At 39.5% G+C, this 23,624-nt stretch overlaps 2 protein-coding genes across 2 annotated transcripts in view; both read right to left on the reverse strand.

Moving 5' to 3' along the window:
* DNAH8 (dynein axonemal heavy chain 8) overlaps window positions 1–23,624 on the reverse strand; it is a 271,112-nt gene that overhangs the window by 239,185 nt on the left and 8,303 nt on the right. Inside the window, exons 4-6 of the mRNA XM_036318282.1 lie at window positions 15,871–16,047; window positions 7,054–7,167; window positions 2,105–2,212 (exon numbers count right to left, since the gene is read on the reverse strand). Of these exons, the coding sequence (XP_036174175.1) occupies window positions 2,105–2,212; window positions 7,054–7,167; window positions 15,871–16,047 (399 nt within the window). The remainder of the gene's footprint in view (window positions 1–2,104; window positions 2,213–7,053; window positions 7,168–15,870; window positions 16,048–23,624) is intronic.
* On the reverse strand, window positions 12,017–12,226 carry LOC118660647 (uncharacterized protein C2orf15-like). Its single transcript, XM_036318283.1, has one exon. The coding sequence runs from the start codon at window positions 12,224–12,226 to the stop codon at window positions 12,017–12,019; it is 210 nt and encodes a 69-aa protein (XP_036174176.1).

Here is a 23,624-nt window from a genome sequence, read left to right on the forward strand (position 1 = left end):
CGGCCAGACAACCAAGAATCGTCAAGCAATTAAAGAATACAAACTTGGTAACAGAGGCAGTAAACTCAACAAAGATAGGAAATACAGAAGAAATATATGTACAATCTTTTAAAATCTCTTTTATTAACCAAATCTGTATATATAAAAGCCTAAGCGACCATTATGACCGAACGACCAGAATTACCGGAACAACCGGAACGACCAGAACGACTGGAACAACCAGTCCACCAGTTGCCATGATGCGCACTGACCACCGGGGACATACACTCAACACAGGAGCTGCCCCTGGTGGTCAGTGCACTCCCACAGCCAGCCTCCCATGGTTCCTCCCCCCTAATAGCGCCCCCAACAGGCCCCAATGAGGGGGCTGCCAGCCAACCTCCCGAGGTCCTTCTCCCTGGCCGGCTCCCCAATAGGCCTTAATCACGGGCCAGGCCGAGGGACCCCACCCATGCACAAATTCGTGCACTGGGCCTCTCGTTAATTCATAAGAAAGAAATGAGAGGATTTTACAATTAGAAAACTTGGAAATTGAAATTTTTATTGTCAAAATTTTTTTAAATCTATTGATGAATTGGCCAGCATTTGGGGCAGAAATTAAGAACACATGAGTGAGCTGAAAGGTCAAAAGACAAAGATAGACACATAAAAAAATAGTTAAGAGAAATGGAAGTTAGATTCAAAGGATGAGAATAAAATGAACAAGTGGGTAAGAAATAATCAAAGACAAAAGTGGTAATTTCCCAGGAAAAGGAGAGACAAAAATCTTTGGATTGAAACAACCCAGCAACTATAGAACACAATAAATATAAAAAGAAACACATCACTTTAACATTTTAGAAGTTCAAGGATAAAGAAAAAAATCCTAACAGCTTCCTGAGAGAATAAAACATGATTCCTACAAAGGAAAAACAATCAGATTAACATCAAATTTCTCATCAACAATACTGTGTATTAGATAGCAATATCCTCAAAGTTCCAGAAGAAAATACATTGAACTTAGGATTCCAGTGAAACTAGTATTTGAGTGGGAGGACAAAATGAAGGTATTTTCAGACATGTGGGAATTCAAGAGGTTCACCACACACAGAAAAGAAAGAGAAAAGAACCACTTGACAATTTTTTTTGGCAAAAGAAGTAATGAATCATTTTGGTCTGACAGTTCAGATGGTTAGATCATTGTCCCAGTACACCAAGGTTGTGGGCTCGATCCCTGATCAGGACACATACAAGAAGCAACCAATGAATACATAAATAAATGGAACAACAAATAGATATTTCTCTCTCTCCCTCTCCCTCCCTCTCTCTCTCCCTCTCTCTCTCTCTCCTTATCTCTCTCTTTCTCCCTCTAAAAAATCAACAAATTAAAAAAAAGAAGTAATGAATCCACAATGGAAGAAAATGTGGAAATCACAAAACAGAGATAATCAAAGAAACTAACACTACTTAGGTTTTAGTCTGAAAACTTGATGATTTATAATGTTGAAAAAATATTAATAATAATATGGAACTAGAGATCTCAATATGGAACATAAACAGCATGAAGGAGAGAAAGAAGTGACAGAGAAGAATACCAAGGTTCTTGCCTTGTTGAGAACATAATGATTAAATCTATCCGTTGTGGGGAGAAGGGGTGTTAAAGTTGAGATGTGAATGTTACTTATATTCTGCTTGAATCATTTACAAAGAAATTCTATTCATATGTTTCTTGGGCAATTTTTCAAATCATTTAAAATAATTAACCATAAGGCATTACATGAGAGATTTTACACAAACTACAGTGCCGGTGGGGTAGCTAAAGAAACATTGTTAATAGTGGACAGAAACCTTAGCTCTTGAGCAAAACTACTGTGTTTGGAAAAGATAAATATGGTCACCATCTACATTTAAACAAAAAGCCTGGAGGCTTACCTCTGACAAGGAGAAAAGCACCCTTTCAATTAAGTAAAACTGCCTCCAGTCAACACCTTCCTTTTCTTGTCCACCGGAAGTATTAAAATCCAAAACTCCGACAGGCACCAACCTTCCCATTTCCCTTTTCCAGTTCAGAGGGAGAGCATTATTCACAGAGTTACATGTGTGACTTCCTCCCTTACAAACTTACCTTGATAAACAATGAGGTCATTCTCTCTGAGGTATTATAATACCTCGACACGCTGTGAATCATTCTGATGGCATTAATCAAATTTTGTATTCCATGGGCCATGGAAACCTAAAATTGAAATGTATCAAGTGAATTCCCTCATATACTTATAAGTTTAATAACCAATATCCTATAATATTCGAGACTCTAAACATACATAAACGTCCAATTTTACTAAAGGCAATGTGGTATCCTAGACTGGATCCTGGAACAGAAAAAGGACATCAGTTTTGACGAATATGCCAACGGAACTCAAAATGCTAACAGGAGAAACTGGGTGAAGAGAATTTAGTATTATTGTAGCTTAAACGTTTATTCAAAAATAAAATATTAGAGGTGAAACTTATTTTAAGGATTAATCGTTCAAGCTGCTCTTTTTAAAGGTGAAGAAACTGATATTTTGAGGGGTAAAGTGACTTACCTGGGCCAGAAAGCTAGTTAAAAACAGAGATTAGACTAGTACTCATTTCCATGTGTTCCACTCAATTCACCATGCAGCAAGCATACTAAGTGCCACTAAGTACTGAGAATATTAGGCAAAATCCACAAATTCAGAACCTATTCTGGAGGAGGTCACGGCAGAGTGCAAGGGACGTACACAAACAAGTTAAACAGCAGAACAGCACAGAGCAGATCAGAACAAGTGCACACACAGATAAAACAATTGTTAATGTGTACCCAGTGCTTACTGTGTGCCAGGCGCTTTATGCTGACAATGACCATTTAAGGTAGGTTTGATTTCATCACAGCTAAGACATCACTGGTTGTAAGGCGGTACTGTCCCACTACTTTACATGATATTAAGAAAAGGGCATCTCACTCCCACATAAAACTAAGTCACCAAATGGCTCCACCCGCTCTGTAACGGTAAGGATGAAACAGAGGAGCCGTGGAGAAAAAGATAGGAACAAACCTTGTATGTCCCAATCCCACTCCTAGTGGAGGGAGGGAAAATGAATTCCCCTGAGAATTTGTACCACAAGCTGGCACTCATTCACTGCAGTCTGAATTCACACCAATGGTACAAAAAATTAAAATAAAATAAAATAAAATAAAATAAAATAAAATAGAACAAATTCTACCCCTCGAGAGAACTAATAATCAAAAGTGTCGAGTCACATTCACAATGATTCATAAAACTCAACTGACTGAAAGATGTTCTCTCAGTGCAGAGATATTAAAATGTAATTTAAAAAAATGTTTTAGGACCTATAAAATAAAATATTGTTATCCCCATTTTTCCCATGACAAAATGGAAAGGCAGGGAAGTTAAGTACCTTGTTCGAGGTCCCTGGGCTATAGCATAACCCCAGTTCTGTGCCTGAGATGACTGAGGCCTGCTTTTTCCCATGATGCAAATCATGATGGAAGAACAGATAAGGGCAATGGCACTCCCTCCCTCAAGGAGCATGCCTGTTCATTGCTAAGACAATATAAATATAGCAACGATTTTTAAAATGGTAATGGAATAAGTAAGACCAGAAAGAACTACTACTAAATCATACACTGTATGTCCCAGGTATGAGGTGTGACAAAGACATAATTAAATCAATTGCATGCGGCTTATGAACATTAACATTATTTCATAGTTAACCTTATATGTCAGAATTCATATTAGATGTATCATCTGTAGATCAAAAAAAAATTCTAATAAAAAAATGTGCCCAGAAGGTGTCCCTGCCACCCTCAACAAGGCAAGCCTACAAAGTACCCCTAACTCCAATAAAGAAGGCTTAGGGACAGCAACAAATGGATCAATCAGGAAAATGCCCTTCATCTGAATTTTAAACATCATCTATAATAATAAAAGCACAATATGTTAATTAGACCAGACGACCTTCTGGACAAAGCCAGGGCTACAAGGGAAGCCCAGGTCCTGGGTGCCAGAGGGAAGCCAGTGCCAGCAGCCGGGGGAAGGAAGGCCTACTCTTGCACAAATTCCATGCATCAGGCCTCTAGTTACTTATAATAGTAGCTGCTTGACATAGTTCTTACCCATTTATACACAGTACTCAGACATTTTATATGTAAAATGTGTAATAGTAGATATGCCTAAAGTGTAATACCAGGATGATAAAATTTATCAACGAGCAATGGAAGCATGAGTCCTCTGCACTTTTCCTGCTCAAATGACAGTGACAAACTAAACAAAAATTGTTGGTTGCTTTTAATAAAAAGAAAGTGAGAAAAAAATAATTTGTGAAACTACAAAAATAGTGGGTGTATTAGGGGGAAGCACATTCCTACATCAGAGAATGTAAAAAGCTCAATAACAATAAAATAGTAGTAGCAATAATAATAATGTATATCCACAGCTAGAACAAATGAACAAAGTGTTATAAATTACTTGGATGAAAAGAACACCAGCACTAAAAGATGTGAAAATTATGGGAATTTAAGCAAGTCTGTTGAACCAGGAAGATGAAATCAGTAGACCTTAAAATCTAGAAGTCTTGCTAACAATAAAAACTATTGTATCTTTTTTCCCACGTTTATTTTTTATACTGGAAAGTTTTAAATGTATAGAAAAGTGAAGAGAATAGTCTAATGATCATCTATCCCCACCACCAGATTTGACAGATGGTAACATTTTGCTATCTTCATTCACCTATTATTTTTGACATCAAGAGCCACTTGTAGGAAGACCTTCTAGAGTAGGCATTACGTATATGTGTATTTAATATTTGCTTCCTCAACTCTTCCTCAACCCCAAGTGCTTGTGACGTGATAATTCTAATTTTCTAATTTTTCTTAGACACAAATTTCAATTGCACATGTTATAAAGCTGAGGAATTAAGTCCTTGATCTCTAGAGTGAGCCAAGCAACAGCTATATTTCTCTGTCACCATATAATCGGGGGTTTTTTGCTCATGGTCCTATGCACAGAAACACCTAAGATGTTCTTATGTGAAACAGATTTTAAAAAGGTTCCTAACAGAAGTTCAGGAGCCTGTACTAGGAGTAGAAGTGAAGAGAGTACTAAGTGTACCAGTTAATAATGCAGGTTTTGTAATCAAAGAAAACCTGGTAATTTCAAGAGAAACATCAAAAGTGCTTTATTCAAAGTAATGTCCATCGCTAGCTACACATTTCCCCCATCTTTCAGGTAATTTGTGGATACCGTCCCAATAGAACTTTTCTTGTTTTGAGGCAAACCATTCAGAGACCAGATTTTCTACTTTTCCGTACGTTTTGAAGTGCTGCTCAGAAAGTGCCTGTGCCATCGATCGGAACAAGTGGTCATCTGAAGGAGCAAGGTCTGGTGAATACAGCGGATGGGTTAATACTTCCCAGGCAAGATCTTTTAACATGTCTTGAACTGGTTTTGAAGTGTGTGATGGTACGTCATCATGAAGCAAAATTACTTTGCCGTATATTCTGGCACATTCTGGTCGTTTCATGATCAAAGCGTGGTTCAAATTGATTATTTGTTGTCAGTAGAGATCAGTATTAACAGTTTCACCTGGTTTTAGAAGCTCATAATACCTAGTAAAGTTTAAATCATAATTCCCTTTGTAAACAACAAGAAGTTGTAAATAAGTTAAAATCCATCATCTTTGTATGGAATCAATTAAAAAACTGCTTCTGAGAAGTCTTCCTATCCTCTTTCATGATGCTTCCTGATGGATGATGGATTCCCACATGGCAATAAGAACTGCACCTGCCCAGGATTCTCAACCCACTTTTCCCTCACCACCCACATGAAATTCCTTGGCTACCAATATCCTCTTGGAATGTATATGAAATATCCCTACACATCCCTCTTCTCCGGATATAAGTGATATGGCACATAGACTCTTCCCCTTTCCCTGCCTCTAGGATGAAACTCTACCCCAAAAAGATTAGTCACCCAGGCTATATGGCCAATGGTGCCATGTATGTGGAGGATTTGACTATCTCTTCAAAGATTAAAATGGAGAATGCTGAACATGTGTGTCAGACATGAATGTAAATTATTTCAAGAGCATATAAATTTAGAGAATACCTTGAGGAGGCAGCAAAATGAGGTGGGGGGAAAATACAACTTATAACGTCAAAGAGTGCTGGATTCAAATTCAGTCACATCACTTACACTTGTAGAAATGCTCAAGTTCAGTTTCCTAGTCCTATTGTGAATACAGAATGAAAGTATATGGAAATGCCTACAATGAAAGACCAGGGTTCTCAAGACGGTGGACATCTTTAAAACCACAACTGTCCCAGGTTCTCAACAAACACTGGTTTCCTTGATTTCCCCTCTTCATCTAAAGAAAGGACAGAGGGTTCTCTCTCATTTTCATACTTCACATAAAACATTACGAAATGCCAGTTAATTTATGAATCAAAAACGAATACAAACTTAGAAAAATAGAAGGAAATGGTAGTGCTAATATGTCCTTTAAAGGAACTCTGTGGAAATATTATAAGAAAAGTAGGTTAGAAACTAGAAGATGGGTCCTGTTGGAAACTAGAAGGTGCATCACTGACCAGCTGAGTGATGCTGGCAACGCCACTCTGTCACCATGAGTTTTGATTTCCTAATCTCTAACCCGGTAGGTAGGTTCAAAGATGGCCCCAGTGATGGTGATCCTCACGGTATTCACACGCTTCTGTAATACCCTGCTCCTGTGTGTGCACTGGCCTGCCTGACTTGCTTCCACCGTACAGAATACCACAGATGTGATGGAACGCCACTTGTGAAATAACGAGTATGTCTGTCTTGTTTAATTCACAAATGAGGTCATCTTTATGATAATGCATTATATTTAAATGTGGGGTAAAATAATATAGCTTTAATCCATTATAGATATGTATTAGGGAAATAGATCTTTTAAATAATTTTTCTGCAGTACAAGGTTTTCCCATATACACATATTAAGTTATTTTTAAATGTGGTAATTTTTAAGCTACACTTTTAAAAGCATACTTACTAGATCATAGTTATAGAGAGGTTGACATACTTTTTCTAGAGTGTACAAATATCTGACATTATCTTTTGATTCATTTGCTGTGTCTGTGATTCTTGCATCCAAGTCACGCCAATTCTAAGAAGAAAATGTATAAGAATTCTATGACACATCCAAATATATGAGCATGCTAAAGTTTAATCAAGAAACTCAATATATATACTGAAGTAGTAGTTAAATGTGGTTGATATATCTTTTTATTATATTATTTAAGACTTAAAGTTATAAATATTTTAAATGCACTAAACTGAAGATTCATTCCATTGGTAATAAATATCCTGTCTGTAGGCTTAAACTGGATCTGCTTCAACTTGGAATGATTTGTCTAGGTTAGCTATATACATTATTCTGGTTATTCAAGTATGGGTCAAGTTATGAAAACAGAACATTATTCCAAGAAAATATTCCTTATCAGAAAAGTGAACTTCAAATCCAGCAAGACTGTCCAGAGATGCTCTGGGACCATGGTGGATTGCTTCCTTCAACATATATAACAACTGGTTGATAGCAATAGTAATAAAGAACTCCCAGAATCTGTATAAAATAACTTCTGAATTTTTTAAATTGAGGAAAAATATAAACAGTTAATTCACAAGAGAAGAAATGCAAATAGCCAATAAACTTTAAAAAATGACAACTTCACTATTAATAAGAAAAGGCAAATACAACAAGCCATTTCCACATGTCAGTTTGGAGAAAAAAATGTAACTGTTAGTAAGTATTGACAAAGTTGCCGAGTATACAACCTAGGGAAATACTTGCATGTATGCATATAGAAGTTCTAACTGCAGCAGTGTTTGTTAACACATAAAAAGAAACCATTTTCCTCAAAAACTTTAATACAGAGTTAGCATCTGACCCAGAAATTCTACTCGTACATCATATCTCCATGCAAAAACCTGTACAAGAATGTTCACAGTAGTATTGTTCACAATAGCCAAAAGTGGAAACCCAAATGTCTATAAAGTGATAAAATGTGATATCATTTGCAATGGAATATTATTCAGCTGTTAAAAAGGAATGAAGTGCTGATACATGCTACAACATGGATAAATCTTGGAAATATTATCTTAAGTGAAAGAAGCCAATTAAGATTATTCCATTTATATAAAACTAGAGGCCCGGTGCACGAATTCATGCATCAGTGGGGTCGCTTGGCCTGGCCTAAGGAATCGGGCCAAAACCAGCTCTCCAACATCCCCCGAGGGGTTCCAGATTGAGAGAGGGCACAGGCCAGGCTGAGCAACCCCACTGGTGCACGACTGGGGCTAGGGATGACGAGGGAGGTTGCATCCGAGGAGGGACGCAGGAGGGCTCCAGGGCATGTCCAGCCTGTCTTGCTCAGTCCCAATCAGCCAGACCCCAGCAGCAAGCTAACCTACCAGTCGGAGGTTAGCTCCCTGGTAGTCAGTGGACGTCATAGCGAGCAGTTGAGAGGCCTTAACATATCATGAACATATTAGGCTTTGAATGGTTGAATGGCCAATTGGACAACCGGACACTTAGCATATTATGCTTTTATTATATAGGACACCCATAATAAGCAAATAGAGGTAAAAAGTAGACTGGTAGTTACTTAGCCCAGGGGGGCCGGGGAAGGGGAGAGATGGGTGAAAATGGGAGGTGGCAGCTAAAGTGTACAGGGTTTCTATTTGAGGTGACAAAATGATGAAAATGTTCTAATATTGATTATGGTTATGGGTGCACAACTATGTGAATATACTAAAAGCCAGTGAATTGTACTCTTTAAATAGGAGAAATAAATAGTATGTGAATTGACATATTAAGGCTACATATTAATTCCTTCCACTGACACCAACAGCAATCAAGGCTCACCTATAGTTAACACTGTTGGGAAAAAAAGAAATAAAACTGTCTTTCCTATTTATCTATAAACTAGAGGCCCAGTGCACGAAATTCGTGCACGGGTAGGGTCCCTAGCAGCTGCTGGCTGACAGCTGGGGCCTCTCTTCTCTGGCTGCCGGCTGCTGGCCAGGGCCTTTCTTTGTTCCCCACCATCCCCTGGTGGTCAGCGCATATCATAGCAAGCAATTGAACTCCTGGTCGGTCGAACTCCCAAGGGGACACTTTGCATATTAGGCTTTTATATATATAAACGAGAGGCCCGGTGCACAAAATTTATGCATGGGGGGAGGGTTCCTCAGCCCGGCCTGCACCCTCTCCAATCCGGGAACCCTTGGGAGATGTTCAACTGCCTCTCGCAATCCAGGACCACTGGCCCCTAACCACTCGCCTGCCTGCCTGCCTGCCTGATTGCCCCTAACCTCTCCTCTACTGGTCTGATCGCACCCAACTGCTCCCCCTGCCTGCCTGATTGCCCCTAACCACTCTGATTGCCTGCCTGATTTCCCCTAACCACCTCTGCCTGCCTGATCATCCCTAACCACCTCTGCCTGCCTGTCTGCCTGATTGCCCCTAACTGCTCCCCTACCAGTCTGATCGCCCCCAACTGCTCCCCTGCTGGCCTGATCACCCCTAAACACCTCTACGTCGCCCCACACCCAGGACCCACGATTCCCTCCTCCAGCCGGTTGCAGTCACCCAGGACCCAGGCCAGCTTCGCCCGGGCCAGCCACAGCCACAGCGGACCATGGGCAGGCAGCTTTGCCCAGGCCGCAGCCGCAAGCACCTGGGACCACAGGGTGGGCACTTGTCCCTCTTCCAGGCTGCAGCCACAGGCACTGGCACCCAGGACCACAGGGCAGGCAGATTGTCCCTCCGCCAGGCCACAGGTGCAGGCACACCTGCTGGTGCCTGGGACCATGGGGCAGGCGGCTTGTCCCTCTCCTGGGCCGCAGCCTGGCTGGTCCCCATTCCTCTCTCACAAGCTCACTTGTGCCTGGCTGGTATTCCTCTCTCCCCAGTTGTTGAGTGTGGTGGCATGAGGGTGTGACGACCATTTGCATATTAGCTCTTTATTATATAGGATAGGAAAATTATTAGATAAAATCTAGTGTATTAACATTCTGGAAAACTACACAGCTCAGTCTGACCAGCATAACTCTCTAAGACATGATATTGGGGAGGAAAGGAAGATGGCAGCATAGGTAAATACAGTACTCATGGCCTTCCACAACCACTTCAAAATTACAACTAAAATACAGAGTAACCATCATTCAGAACTGCCTGAAATCTGGCTGAATGAAAGTCCTACAACTAGAGAACTAAAGAAGAAAGCACATTGAGACTGGTAGGAGGGGTGTAGGGGCAAAACAGACTGGTCTGACACCCACGTGTGGCATTTTTTTAATTGGGATGGATATCTTGGCAGCAAAGGCCTCCCATGAGGAGCAAGGAGTCCCAGCCCCATACCAGGCCCCCAGCCCAGGGTTCCAGAGCTGGGAAGAGAAGTCCCCATAATTTCAGGCTGTAAAAAATCAGCAGTGATGTGGCTGAGTGACAAGGAGACTACTGGAGACCCAGATTACTATTAAAGGGCTGGTGCACAGACTTACTCAGACTTGCTCCCCCTGAGCTCCAGAGCTGGGACAATGGCTTGGAGGGGACCCAGGGACATATGGAGAGGAACTGGATTGTCTGGCATCAGGGCAAGAATTCAGGAGTGGCTTTCTCCAAGAAAAAGGATCTTGAAGGGGTCATTGTTCCTATGCTGAGACCTCCCCCATCACAGAGCTGACTGGTAGTTGCCGTATCTGAGTCTCCATCAACCTGACTCACACTGTTCACTCCACCCTGATGATTCTCTAAGACCCTGACCTACCCAAGTTATAGTACCACCCAAGCTGTTAGCAGCACTTTTTCCATTTGAATGGCCTGTCCTGGCCCAGGCTTCACTCTTTCCTAAAATCTTTCAAACAAGCAGCAGATTGGGTCAGCATGCCCCAAATCTATCAGTAAAAGGCCCAAGACCCAGCCTTAGCACCAGCCCACCTTGCTTCACAGCTGGGCCTCGCCTGGCCACTTCCAAGCCCAACAAAAGTAGCAGCCACCTGCAGATCATTCCGTAGCTCCTATTGGGAGGCCCCAGAGCCAGTGCACCTGGTGGACAGCTTCAGATCACCCCAGATTACAACTCTACACACCCAGGAGTGACACATTTAAGAGGCAGACTCAGTAAGCACCAAAGCCCCACTGAAGCAACTCCTGCTCCATAGGGGTGTCTCCTGCACAGCAGCTCTTCTGCTGTAGTCACAGCTAGTACTCACAGCCAATAGGCCTGGGGGTCAATTCCTCCCAGTGATGCCAACAGCAATCAAGGCTCACCTACAACAAGACAATGCACACAGCCCACACAGGGGCGCACTTAGAGTGCCCAGATCAGGTGACTGGGGTGGCTGAGTCACTGGGCCCTACAGGACACCTACTTCACAAGGCCACTCTACCAATTCCAGGAGATATAGCAGCTCTACCTAATACATAGAAACAAACACAGGGAAGTAGCCAAAATGTGGAAACAAAGAAACATATCACAAATTAAAGAACAGAAGAGGCCCCCTGAAAAAGAACTAAATAAAGTGGAAGCAAGCAAACTACTAGATACAGAATTCAAAACAAGTTATAAGAATGGTTATAAGAATGCTCAAAGATCTTAATGAGAGCTTCAATGGGTTTAGTGAGACTCTCAAGGATCTTAGAATACCAAAGACATGAAAAAGGACCAGTCAGAAATTAAGCATAATTAACTGAATTAAAGAATAATTTACTTGAATTTTGGAAAGCTTTTTCTCCCTAAAGCAACTGTTTTAAGTATGTATCATCAAAAAATGCAGTCTACGGTGATTTATAAACAGTGGGGGAGTGGGGGGAAGCAAACATCTTCCTTCATTTTGTTAGGTTTTCCTATTGAGGTTAAGTTCTCAATCAATATGCCCTCTTAGTCAAAAGCAAGTTTTGATTTCTGTGGTAATAGGTACAAACAACTTCATTCCACATCTGTCATTTCTATTCAATCACTTTCTTTAACATAAACTACTGAACACAAGGCTTTCTCGGAAAGAGAGCCTGGGCCAGTCTCTTTCTCTCTTGTAAGGTTTTCTTGGTTTGGGTCTTCTAATCTTATTTTCTTAGTGTTTTGAAATAACTGGGTCACTGGTTCCAGCTTGCTTTTCTCAGTCCCTTGCATTAAGTGGTCATCCACTTTTGCATCCATATACATAGCAGATAACTGAGTAGCAGATTTACTAACAGAAAATCCCACTGGAAGAGCTGAATAAATATAGTAGTGGGGGAAAAAAGAATAATTTACTCTTTATTTCAGGGAATCAACAGCAGAGTCAAAGATGCTGAGAATCAAATCAGTGATTTGGAATATAAAGAAGCAAAAACACCCAATCAGAATTACAAAAAGAATCCAAAAATATGAAGATAATGTGAGGAGCCTCTGGGACAACTTCAGCATACCAACATTCTCATCATGGGAGTGCTAGAAGGAGAAGAGACAGATCAAGATATTGAAAACCTATTTGAAGAAATAATGATAGAAAACTTCCCCTACCTGGTGAAAGAAATAGAGTCCCAAACAAGATGAACCCAAAAAGGCCCATACCAAGACACATCATAATTAAAATGCAAAGGGTTATAAACAAAGAGAGAATCTTAAAAGCAACAAGAGAAAAGCAGTTAGTTACCTACAAGGAGCGCCCATACAACTATCATCTGTTTTCTCAAGAGAAACTATGCAGGCCAGAAGGGAGTGGCAAGAAATATTCAAAGTGATGAAAAGCAAGGACCTACAACCAAAATTACTCTACCCAGCAAAACTATCATTTAAAATTGAAAGTCAGATGATGAGATTCGCAGACAAGAAAAAGCTAAAGGAGTTCATCACCACCAAACCAGTATTACTAGTTTCATTACCATGAAATGTTGAAGGGTATTCTTTTTTTTAAATATAGTTTTATTGATTTCAAAGAGGAAGGGAGAAGGATAGAGAAATAGAAACACTGATGAGAAACATCATCGATCATGTGCCTCTTGCATGTCCCCTACTTGGGATTGAGCCTGCAATCCAAGCATGTGCCCTAACCAGAAATCAAACTTTGACCTCCTGGTTCATGGGTTGACATTCAACCACTAGGTCACACCAGGAAGGAGGAGGAGAAAAAATATTAAAAATATGAACAATAAAATGGTAATAAATACATATCTATCAACAAATGAATGTAAAAATCAAAATAAATGAACAAGAAATGCAATGAACAAAATAAACTGACGAATAAAATAGAACCACAGGCATGGAAACACAGAACAGACTGAGGAATCTCAGAGGTAAGTGAGGAGCAGGGGGCGGGAAGAGATTAACCAAAGAACTTATGTGCATATATACATTACCTATGGACACAGACAATAGGGTGCTGAAGGCCTGGGGCAGGGTGGGAATTGGGTGCAGGAGGGCAGTGGGGAGAAAAAGGGGGACATCTGTAATACTCTCAACAATAAAAATTTTTAAAAATATGCTATTAGGAGAAGAGGGAATTGAAGAATAATACATTATGACACTATGTTATAAAAAACAGAAACATAAAATTATGTAATTTTATATGTAGGTAGTATACTCATCCTATATAATAAAAGCCTAATATGCTAAGTGTCCAGTCATCTGGTCGGCCATTCAACCAATCAAAGCATAATATGCTAATGATATGCTAAGGCCACTCAACTGCTCACTATGATGTGCACTGACCACCAGGGGGCAGACAGTCAACCTGTCGACCAGTCACTATGACGTGCACTGACCACCAGGGGCAGACGCTCCAACTGGTAGGTTAGCTTGCTGCTGGGTTCTGGCTAATTGGGACTGAGCAAGATGGGTCGGACACACCCTGGAGCCCTCCCATGTCCCTCCCCAGCCCTGATTGTGCACCAGTGGGGTCACTCTGCCTAGCCTGTGTCCTCTCACAATCCGGGACCCCTCAGGGGAGGTCGAAGAACCCATTTTGGCCCGATCCCGCAGGCCAGGCCAAGGGACCCCACTGGTGCATGAATTCATGCACCGGGCCTCTAGTATATAAATATCACAGAATAAGCCAGTCAGAGAAAGACAAGTATCACATGTTCTCACTCATATGTGGAATCTAATGAACAAAATAAATTGATGAACAAAATAGATCTAGAGACATAGAAGCATGCAAAAGACTGATGTATTTCAGAAGGAGTGAGAGGGAGACAGGTGGAGGCGGGGGAGGGAGATTAACCAAAGAACTTATATGCATAGCCCATGGACAAACAATAGTGCTGTGAAAGCCTGGGGAGGGAGTGGGAGCAGGTTGGAGAGAGTCAATGGGGGAAAGAACGGGACATCTATAATACTTTCAACAATAAAGATTTTTAAAAACCAACAAATAAAAAATTGTGGTTATCTCTCTGTACTTATCATTCAGGAACAGGAGTTAAGGGGTGGGAAGGTGTGTGATTAAGAGAGACTTGTTTTAACTCAAACACAGACAACAGTATGGTGGTTATCATAGGTGAAAGGGGGTCAGGGAGGATGAAGTGTATAAAGGGGGTCAAATATATGGGGAAGGAAGGAAACTAGACTTTTGGTGGTAACCACACAATGCAATATACTGATGATGCATTATAGAATTGTATGCTTGAAACCTTATAATGTTATTACCCAATTTTACCCCAATAAATTTAATTTTTAAAGAGAGACACTTGTTTTATCTGCAATGTTTAAATCTCTTACAAAAAATCATGTATTACTTATAATAATAAAAGCATAATATGCTAATTAAACCGGACAGCTGAACGACCTTCTGGACGTCCTTCTGGACAAAGCCGCAGCAGTGGGAGCCAAGGCAGAGGTGGTTAGGGGCAATCAGGCCAGCAGGCGAGTGGTTAGGAGAGATCAGGCAGGCAGGCGAGTGGTTAGGGGCAATCAGACAGGCAGGCAGAGGGTTTAGGGGCCATCAGGCAGGCAGGTGAGCCATTAGGGGCAGGCAAGTTGTTAGGGGCAATCAGGCAGGCAGGAGAGTGGTTCGGAGCCAGCAGTCCCAGATTGCGAGAAGGATGTCTGAGGGGTCCCAGATTGCAAGAGGGTGCAGGCCAGGCTGAGGGACCTGCCCCGCTCCCTCCATGTATGAATTTCATGCACCAGGCCTCTAGTTTGCTATAAAGACATATTTTTACATATTTTTTTATTTTTAACAAATATTTTTATATTAATTTCAGAGAGAAAGGGAGAGGGAGAAAGAGATAGAAACATCAATGATGAGACAGAATCACTAATTGGCTGCCTCCTGCAGGCCCCCCACTGGGGATCAATCCACAACCCAGGCATGTGCCTTTGACCAGAATCAAACCCTGGACCCTTCAGTCTGCAGACCAATGCTCTATCCACTGAGCCAAACCGGCTAGGGCTAAATATATAATTTTTTAAGGAAGAGTAAAGAAAAAGAAAAGAAACTGGAAAGAATCAAGCTAAACTGTTAATAAAGATAACCTCTAGGAAAAAGTGAAATGTATGAAGAAAAGGCATTTTTGCTTTTGACTTCTCATGTAGTTCTTGACCTCAACAAGCCTCTGTTGATTTACAACTTCAAAAAAAATTTTTTAATAGCAATCATTTTATAGTAGTACTGTTAAAATGGGTGTGCAAAATATTGAGGACTAAATTTTCATTTCTATACTTCATTTCCCTCTTCTGGAAATAACTTATTCTATGAGAAAGCCTTACTCAAAGATGAATACTTCTGCATACATGATGTTCATATATGATGCAAAGAAGCAGTTCAAGAAGAATAATTTTCTAGTTGGTTGTTCTGAAGTATATCAAACTTTAAAATACAGGCCTTTTACCTTTAACAGTTTGGAGTGTGCAACATTAAGCACATTTATGACAGCCTTACAACTCGGCCCTTTAATCTGCTCAATGATGTAATTGAATTTGGCTGACATGCGCTTCCAGTGCTCCAGTTCAGTGAGTGGGCCTGAGTCATCAGCTTCTTTTCTCATTTGCTCACTCTCAATAAGTACCTGCAATCAAAAATATTCACAGAATAGAGAAATGTTTTAAAAGTTCTTTTAAAAGTTCGTTACTTTCATCTTTTCAAAGGAAGATAAAAGTATAAATGACATTCAACATTGAAGAATGTTTAAAACTGCTAGCAAACTAAGAATAGATGGGAACTCCTTTAAAATGATAAATAGTGCCTAGCCACCAAAAATCTACAGCAAACATACTTAAGAGTGAAATTTTAGAAAATGTAATTCTAAAACCAAGGACAAGACAACTTTGCCACTATCACCACCCACTTCCATTCAACCTGGTAATGGAGAGCCCAAAACAAGATAAGTAAACAAAAGAATTACTATAAAAATTGGGAATGAAAAAACAAAGATGGAATCATCACGGCTGACATGGTTGACCACATTCTAAAAATTCAAGACTATCTAAAGACAAACTTTTATAATTAATAAAAGTAAGGTTGCTGAAATATATATATATATATATATATATATATATATATATATATATATATCTCAGTAGCATTTCTTTATAAATCATATAACAATCTAAAAATGTAAATATAAACATATAGCATCTGCTTGCTATAATAAATAATAACAATGATATCAAGAGATTAACAAAAGATGTACATTATCTTTTCGGAGAAAATTAGAAAACTTACTTCCAACACACAAAAAAATGACCTACAGAAATGGAGAGATTATAACATGTTGGTGAATGGAAAAATTCAGGCATATAAAGATGGCATTTTTCTCTAAATTAATGTATACATTTAATGAAGTTTCAATCAAAATTTCAAAAGGGTTTTTGGTGATACTTGATAAACTAGCCTTAAAATTCTGGCTTGAAAGAATTAACCAGAAGTAATCAATGCAATTTTGAAGAAAAATACAGAAAGGGATTTGCCATACCAAATACTGATTTAGTAAAAAACTACAGAAATAAAAGCAGCATGGTATAAGTACAAAAAAACAAATAGGTAGACCAGTGGGATAGAAAAGGGGTCCCAGAAACTTGATATATTACAGAGTTGACATTACAAATTTGTTAGGAAAGAATGCCCTTATTAAATTAACAGCTCTGGGACAAATTGGCTGACGATATGGAAAAATACAAAATTAGATTCCTACCTCACATTACACACACACACAATTCCAGATGCTAAATGTTAAGAGAAAATGGTAAAACTCTTAAAGAAAATATAGAACATAGGGGTAAAACTATGAAGAAAACCGTGAAACTGAATATCATAATTGTCAAGAAAACGGTTACCGCTGGGGGAAGAAAGGAGAATTGAAATTGGGAAGAGGAATACTAGGGGATTGCAAGGTGCTGGCAGTGTTCCATTTCTTAACTTGTGCAAGCTTATACAGGTGTTAATTTTGCAATAGTTTGTTTATTTTATTGTACTTATTCTGGTGTATTTCACCATTTAAAATAAATAAATAATGTAGGAGAATATCTTCATAACACTGGAATAGAAATGGGTTTATGATACCAGATGAAAATGCAGGACACAAGATGAACCAAGAAAGGATTAACATCCAGAAAATACTATTTAAACTCCAACAATTCAGTAAGATATCATCAAACAATCTGAAATATAACTACGTAAAAGATATGAAGAAGCCATTCAACAAAAAGGAAACCTAAAGAGCCATTAAACATACTCAACCTCAACTGTATTCAGGGTAATGCAAAATAAATCAAGATACCATTTCACACCCAATATATTGGCATTAAAAATCTGACAATCCCAAGTGTGATGAAAATCTGAAGAAAGGGGAACTCTCATATGCTTCTGTACAAAATATTATAGTTAATATTTTATAGTTACTATAACAACTATTTGGAGGGCTTTGCAATACCCAATAAATTATCCATACATTACTGCTCTCAGCAGTTCCAGTGGGAAATTTATTTTTAAATCCTCACCCAAGGACGTATTCCCACCAATTTATTTATTTATTTCTTTTTAGAGAAAGGGGAGGGGGAGGGAGATAAACACTGATGTGAAAAACATTGATTGGCCGCCTCCCATAATGCCCCAACCAGGGATCCAACCGGCAACCCAGGTATGTGCCCTGACTGGTAATTGAATCCCTCACCCTTCAGTGAACAGAACAACACTCCAACCAAATGAGCTACACTGACCAGGGCTCCCCTGGGAAATTCTTGAACAAAGGGGACCTGAACAAAGATATTCATTAAATATGTATTTTTATTGTTTGCAATCGCAAAAAAAAGTAGAAATAACTATCTTTCTGAGGGAATCAATAAATAAACTTCAATTCTGCACAGCAAAAGAAACCATCAACAAAACAAGAAAGCCCACTGCATGGGAGAACATATTTGCCAATGTTATCACCAATAAGGGTTTAATCTCCAACATTTATAGGGAATTCATACAACTTAACAAAAGGAGGATAAACAATCCAATCAAAAAATGGGCAAAGGACTTAAATAGACACTTTTCAAAAGAGGACATTCAGAAGCCAAGAGACATATGAAAACATGCTCAAAGTCACTAATCATCCAAGAAATGCAAATCAAAACAACAATGAGGTACCATCTCACACCTGTCAGAATGGCTATCATCAACAAATCAACAAACGACAAGTGCTGGAGAGGATGTGGAGAGAAAGGAACACTCGTGCACTGCTGCTGGGAATGCAGACTGGTGCAGCCACTGTGGAAAACAGTATGGAGTTTCCACAAAAAACTAAAAATGGAACTCCCATTTGACCCCGTGATCCCACTTCTAGGAATATATCCCAAGAAACTAGAAACACCAATCAGAAAGGATATATGCACCTCTATGTTCATAGCAGCACAATTCACCATAGCTAAGATCTGGAAACAGCCTAAGTGCCCATCAGTAGATGAATGGATTAGAAAACTGTGGTACATCTACATGATAGAATACTATGCTGCTGTAAAAAAGAAGGAACTCTTACCATTTGCAACAGCATGGATGGAACTGGAGAGCATTATGCTAAGTGAAATAAGCCAGTCAATGAAGGAAAAATACCACATGATCTCACTCATTTATGGATAATAAAGAGCATTATAAACTTATGAACAAAAATAGATACAGAGGCAGAGCAGCCTCAAACAGACTGTCAAACTACAGCGGGAAGGCCAGGGAGGGTTGGGGGGCAGGAGGGGGGCGGGTAAGAGATCAACCGAAGGACTTGTATGCATGCATATAAGCATAAACAATGGACATAAGACACTGGGGGGTAGGGGAAGCCAGGGGATTGTAAAGGGCAGGAAAAAAAAGGAGACTTATGTAATACTCTTTGTAATACTTTAAGCAATAAAACAATTTAAAAAAAATAAAACTTCTCTACCTTCTTAACAGAGGTTAGTAGACATAATTTAAATGTCTCTTTGATGTCTGAACATCTATATAATAAACTGATTTTTTTCACAGAGGAATATCATACAGTGAATGAATTAAATTTACTTGTACCAACAGGAATGAAAGAATGTTGGGGGGGGGGACCTGTAAAAGGATCCTTAATAGTATTATACTATTTATGTAAAGATTTTAAACACAAATACATTATATATATATACTAGAGGCCCGATGCATGAAATTCGTGCAAGAGTAGGCCTTCCTTCCCCTGGCTGCTGGCACCGGTTTGCCTCTGGCACCCGGGACCCAGGATTCCATCAGGCCACTGACAGGCACCTGGGACCCAGGCTCCCTCGCAGCCCCGACTTCATCCAGAAGGACATCCAGTCTAAATAGCATATTACGCTTTTATTATTATAGATACATATAAAATTTATATTTGCAATATAAAGCTTATAAATTTGTAAATACAATAAAAGTGTCAAACTTTCAAGAGAATGGGAGGAGTCAAAAACATCAGGATAGTGGTAACACAGAGGGAGGGAGAGGAAAGGGTTAGAGGCTTTAGGGGTTAGAGGCTTTAGTGAAAATAAAAAAGATCTGAAGCAAATATAGCAAACTAGAGGCCTGGTGCATGAAAATTTGTGCTCTCAGAGGGTCCCTCAGCCCAGCCTGCGCCCTCTCACAGTCCAGGACCCCTCAGGGGATGTCCAACTGATGGCTTAGGCCTGCTCCCTGGGGATCAGGCTTAAGCTGGCAGTCAGACATCCCTCTGGCAGCCCAGGAGCCCTCAGGGGATGTCCAGGGGAGCGGGCCTAAGCCATTAGTCAGATATCTTTAGCACTGCCACCGAGGCAGGAGAGGCTCCCGCCACCACTGCTGTGCTGGCCAGCCATGAGCCGGCTTTTGGCTGAGCAGCACTCCCCCTGTGGAAGCACAATGACCACCAGGGGGCAGCTCCTGCATTGAGCATCTACCCCCTGGGGGTCAATGCATGTCATAGCAACTGGTCATTCTGGTCATTCCACCATTAGGGTCAATTTGCATATTACCTTTTTATTATATAGGACGGTATCTGTTTAATCTCAGTTACAGAGATGTGTGTTATATTATTTTCTGTACCTTTTAATGTTCATAATTTTTCATAACTTAAATTGTGATGGAATTTTTAAGGATACAAATGAGGCAAAATACATAGTTGATTTTTCAAACGTATTGAAGTTCTATTTTTAATCCAGGAAATGCTTATAATTTTAACCATGGTTTATGGCACTCTTCCTAACCTGATTACAAGCTTTTCTACCTCCTTAAATAGAGGATAGTAGACATAATTTAAGCTTTTTTAAATGGCTAAAAGCATATATAATTTCAATAACTGAATTAAAGAATGAAAATGACCCTTAAAATTAACTTTTAAATTTTAAATCAAATGACCTTTTGATGTTTAATTCCTGTTACATTATTCATAGGTGATAACCCAGCCTCAAATTAAATATTTCCAGTGATTCAGTACATTCCATTTCCATCTCTCTCCTTATAACCATCACTCTCTCTGGCTTACTTCTGCCACACACGTGTAATTTTACATTAAATCCCTCCAAATAGTTGAAAATACTCCTATGCCCTTTTCCCAGGTCAAATGTCTCCATGTACTTTCCTTGAATAACATTGTTCAAATCCTTGGCCTATTTTTCTCTAAACTGCCCATTTCTTAATAACTTATAAAATGTCTTTATATATTATGGATACTCTTTGTTATACATGCTGATAACATAATCTCCCAGAAAGTCACTTTTCTTTTAACTTTGTGGTGGTTTTTGACATAATGGAAGTTACTAATTTCTTTTTAATGTAGCCAAACTTATCTTTTTTTTCTCTTTCATGGCTTCTGGGTTTTGTATCTTGCTTAAGAAAATATTACTATAGTCTTATGTTCTGCTTCATTTATGTTTTTTTTTCCTTTTTTCTTTTTTCCTTTTTCATTTATGGTTTTTGTTTCAAATTTCTTTTCTTTTTTTATATTTAATTTCTTTATTGGTTAAGGTATTACAAATGTGTCCTCATCCCCCCATTAACCCCCAACTTCTACAACCCCCCCCCCCGACCCCGCACTCATGCTCTCATCCCCCTGTTGTCCATGTCCATTAGTTTGGCTTATATGCACGCATACAAGTCCTTTGGTTGATCTCTTCCCCTTACCCCGACCCTCCCCTACTTTCCCTCTGAGGATTGATAGTCTGATTGCTGTTTCTCTGTCTTTGGATCTGTCCCTGTTCATCAGTCTATGTTGTTCTCTATATTCCACAAATGAGTGAGATCATGTGATATTTATCTTTCTCTGACTGGCTTACTTCACTCAGCATAATGCTCTCCAGTTCCATCCATGCTGTTGCAAATGGCAAGAGTTCCTTCTTTTTTACAGCAGCATAGTATTCCATTGTGTAGATGTACCACAGTTTTCTAATCCACTCATCTGCTAATGGGCACCTAGGCTGTTTCCAAATCTTAGCTATGGTGAATTGAGCTGCTATGAACATAGGGGTGCATATATCCTTTCTGATTGGTGTTTCTGGCTTCTTGGGATATATTCCTAGAAGTGGGATCACTGAGTCGAATGGAAGTTCCATTTTTAGTTTTTTGAGGAAACTCCATACTGTTCTCCACAGTGGCTGTACCAGTCTGCATTCCCACCAGCAGTGCAGAAGGGTTCCTTTTTCTCCACATCCTCTCCAGCACTTGTGGTTTGTTGATTTGTTGATGATAGCCATTCTGGCAGGTGTGAGATGATACCGCATTATTGTTTTGATTTGCATCTCTCGTATAATTAGTGACTTTGAGCATGTTTTCATATGTCTTTCAGCCTTCTGTATATCCTCTTTCGAAAAGTGTCTATCTAGGTCCATTGCCCATTTTTTGATTGGATTGTTTATCTTCCTTTTGTTAAGTTGCATGAGTTCCCTGTAAATGTTGGAGATTAAACCCCTATGGGTGATATCATTGGCAAATATGTTCTCCCATGCAGTGGGCCTTCTTGTTGTTTTGTTGATAGTTTCCTTTGCTGTGCAAAAGCTTTTGATTTTGATGTAGTCCCATTTGTTTATTTTCTCTTTAGTTTCCATTGCCCTAGGAGCAGTATTAGAGAACAAATTCCTTCGGCATATATCTGCGATTTCGCTGCCTGTGGATTCCTCTAGTATTTTTATGATTTCCCATCTTATGTTTAAGTCTTTTATCCGTTTTGAGTTTATTTTTGTGTATGGTGTGAGTTGGTGGTCTAGTTTCATCTTTTTGCATATATCTGTCCAATTTTCCCAACACCATTTATTGAAGAGACTGTCTTGACTCCATTGTATGCTCTTGCCACCATTGTCGAATATTAATTAAGCATAGTGGTTTGGGTTGATTTCTGGGTTCTGTATTCTATTCCATTGATCTATATGTCTGTTCTTGTGCCAGTACCAAGCTGTTTTAAGAACAGTGGCTTTGTAATACAGCTTGATATCTGGTATTGAGATCCCACCTACTTTGTTCTTCTTTCTCAGGATTGCTGCAGCTATTCAAGGTCTTTTTTTATTCCAGATGAATTTTTGGAACATTCGTTCTAGATCTGTGAAATCTGCCATTGGTAATTCAACGGGGATTGCATTAAAGCTATAGATTGCTTTGGGTAGTATGGACATTTTGATGATGTTGATTCTACCAATCCATGAACACGGTATGTTCTTCCATCTATTTATGTCTTCCTCTATCTCTTTTTTCAGTGTCCTGTAGTTTTTCACATATAAGTCTTTTACCTCCTTAGTTAAGTTTATTCCTAGGTATCTTAACTTTTTTGGTGTGATGGTGAATGGGGTAGCTTTTTTAGTCTCACTTTCTGTAAGTTCACTATTGGTGTAAAAAAATGCCATAGATTTCTTGGCATTAATTTTGTATCCTGCTACATTGCCGAATTCATTTATTAAGTCTAATAATTTTTTGATGGAGTCTTTAGGGTTCTCTATGTACAGTATCATGTCATCTGCAAATAAGGACAGTTTTACTTCTTCTTTTCCAATTTGGATGCCTTTTATTTCTTCTTCTTGTCTGATCGCAACAGCTAGTACTTCCAGTACTATGTTAAACAGGAGTGGTGAGAGGGGGCATCCCTGTCGTGTTCCTGTTCTTAGGGGAAATGGTTTTAGTTTCTGCCCATTGATTATGATGTTGGCTATGGGTTTGTCA

This window comes from Myotis myotis, unplaced genomic scaffold (assembly GCF_014108235.1).
Source record: "Myotis myotis isolate mMyoMyo1 unplaced genomic scaffold, mMyoMyo1.p scaffold_m19_p_7, whole genome shotgun sequence".
Lineage (NCBI taxonomy): Eukaryota > Metazoa > Chordata > Mammalia > Chiroptera > Vespertilionidae > Myotis > Myotis myotis.

Coding starts and splice junctions, on each gene's coding strand:
- LOC118660647 (XM_036318283.1), bottom strand. CDS start 12,226: ATGTATATGGATGCAAAAGTGGATGACCACTTAATGCAAGGGACTGAG.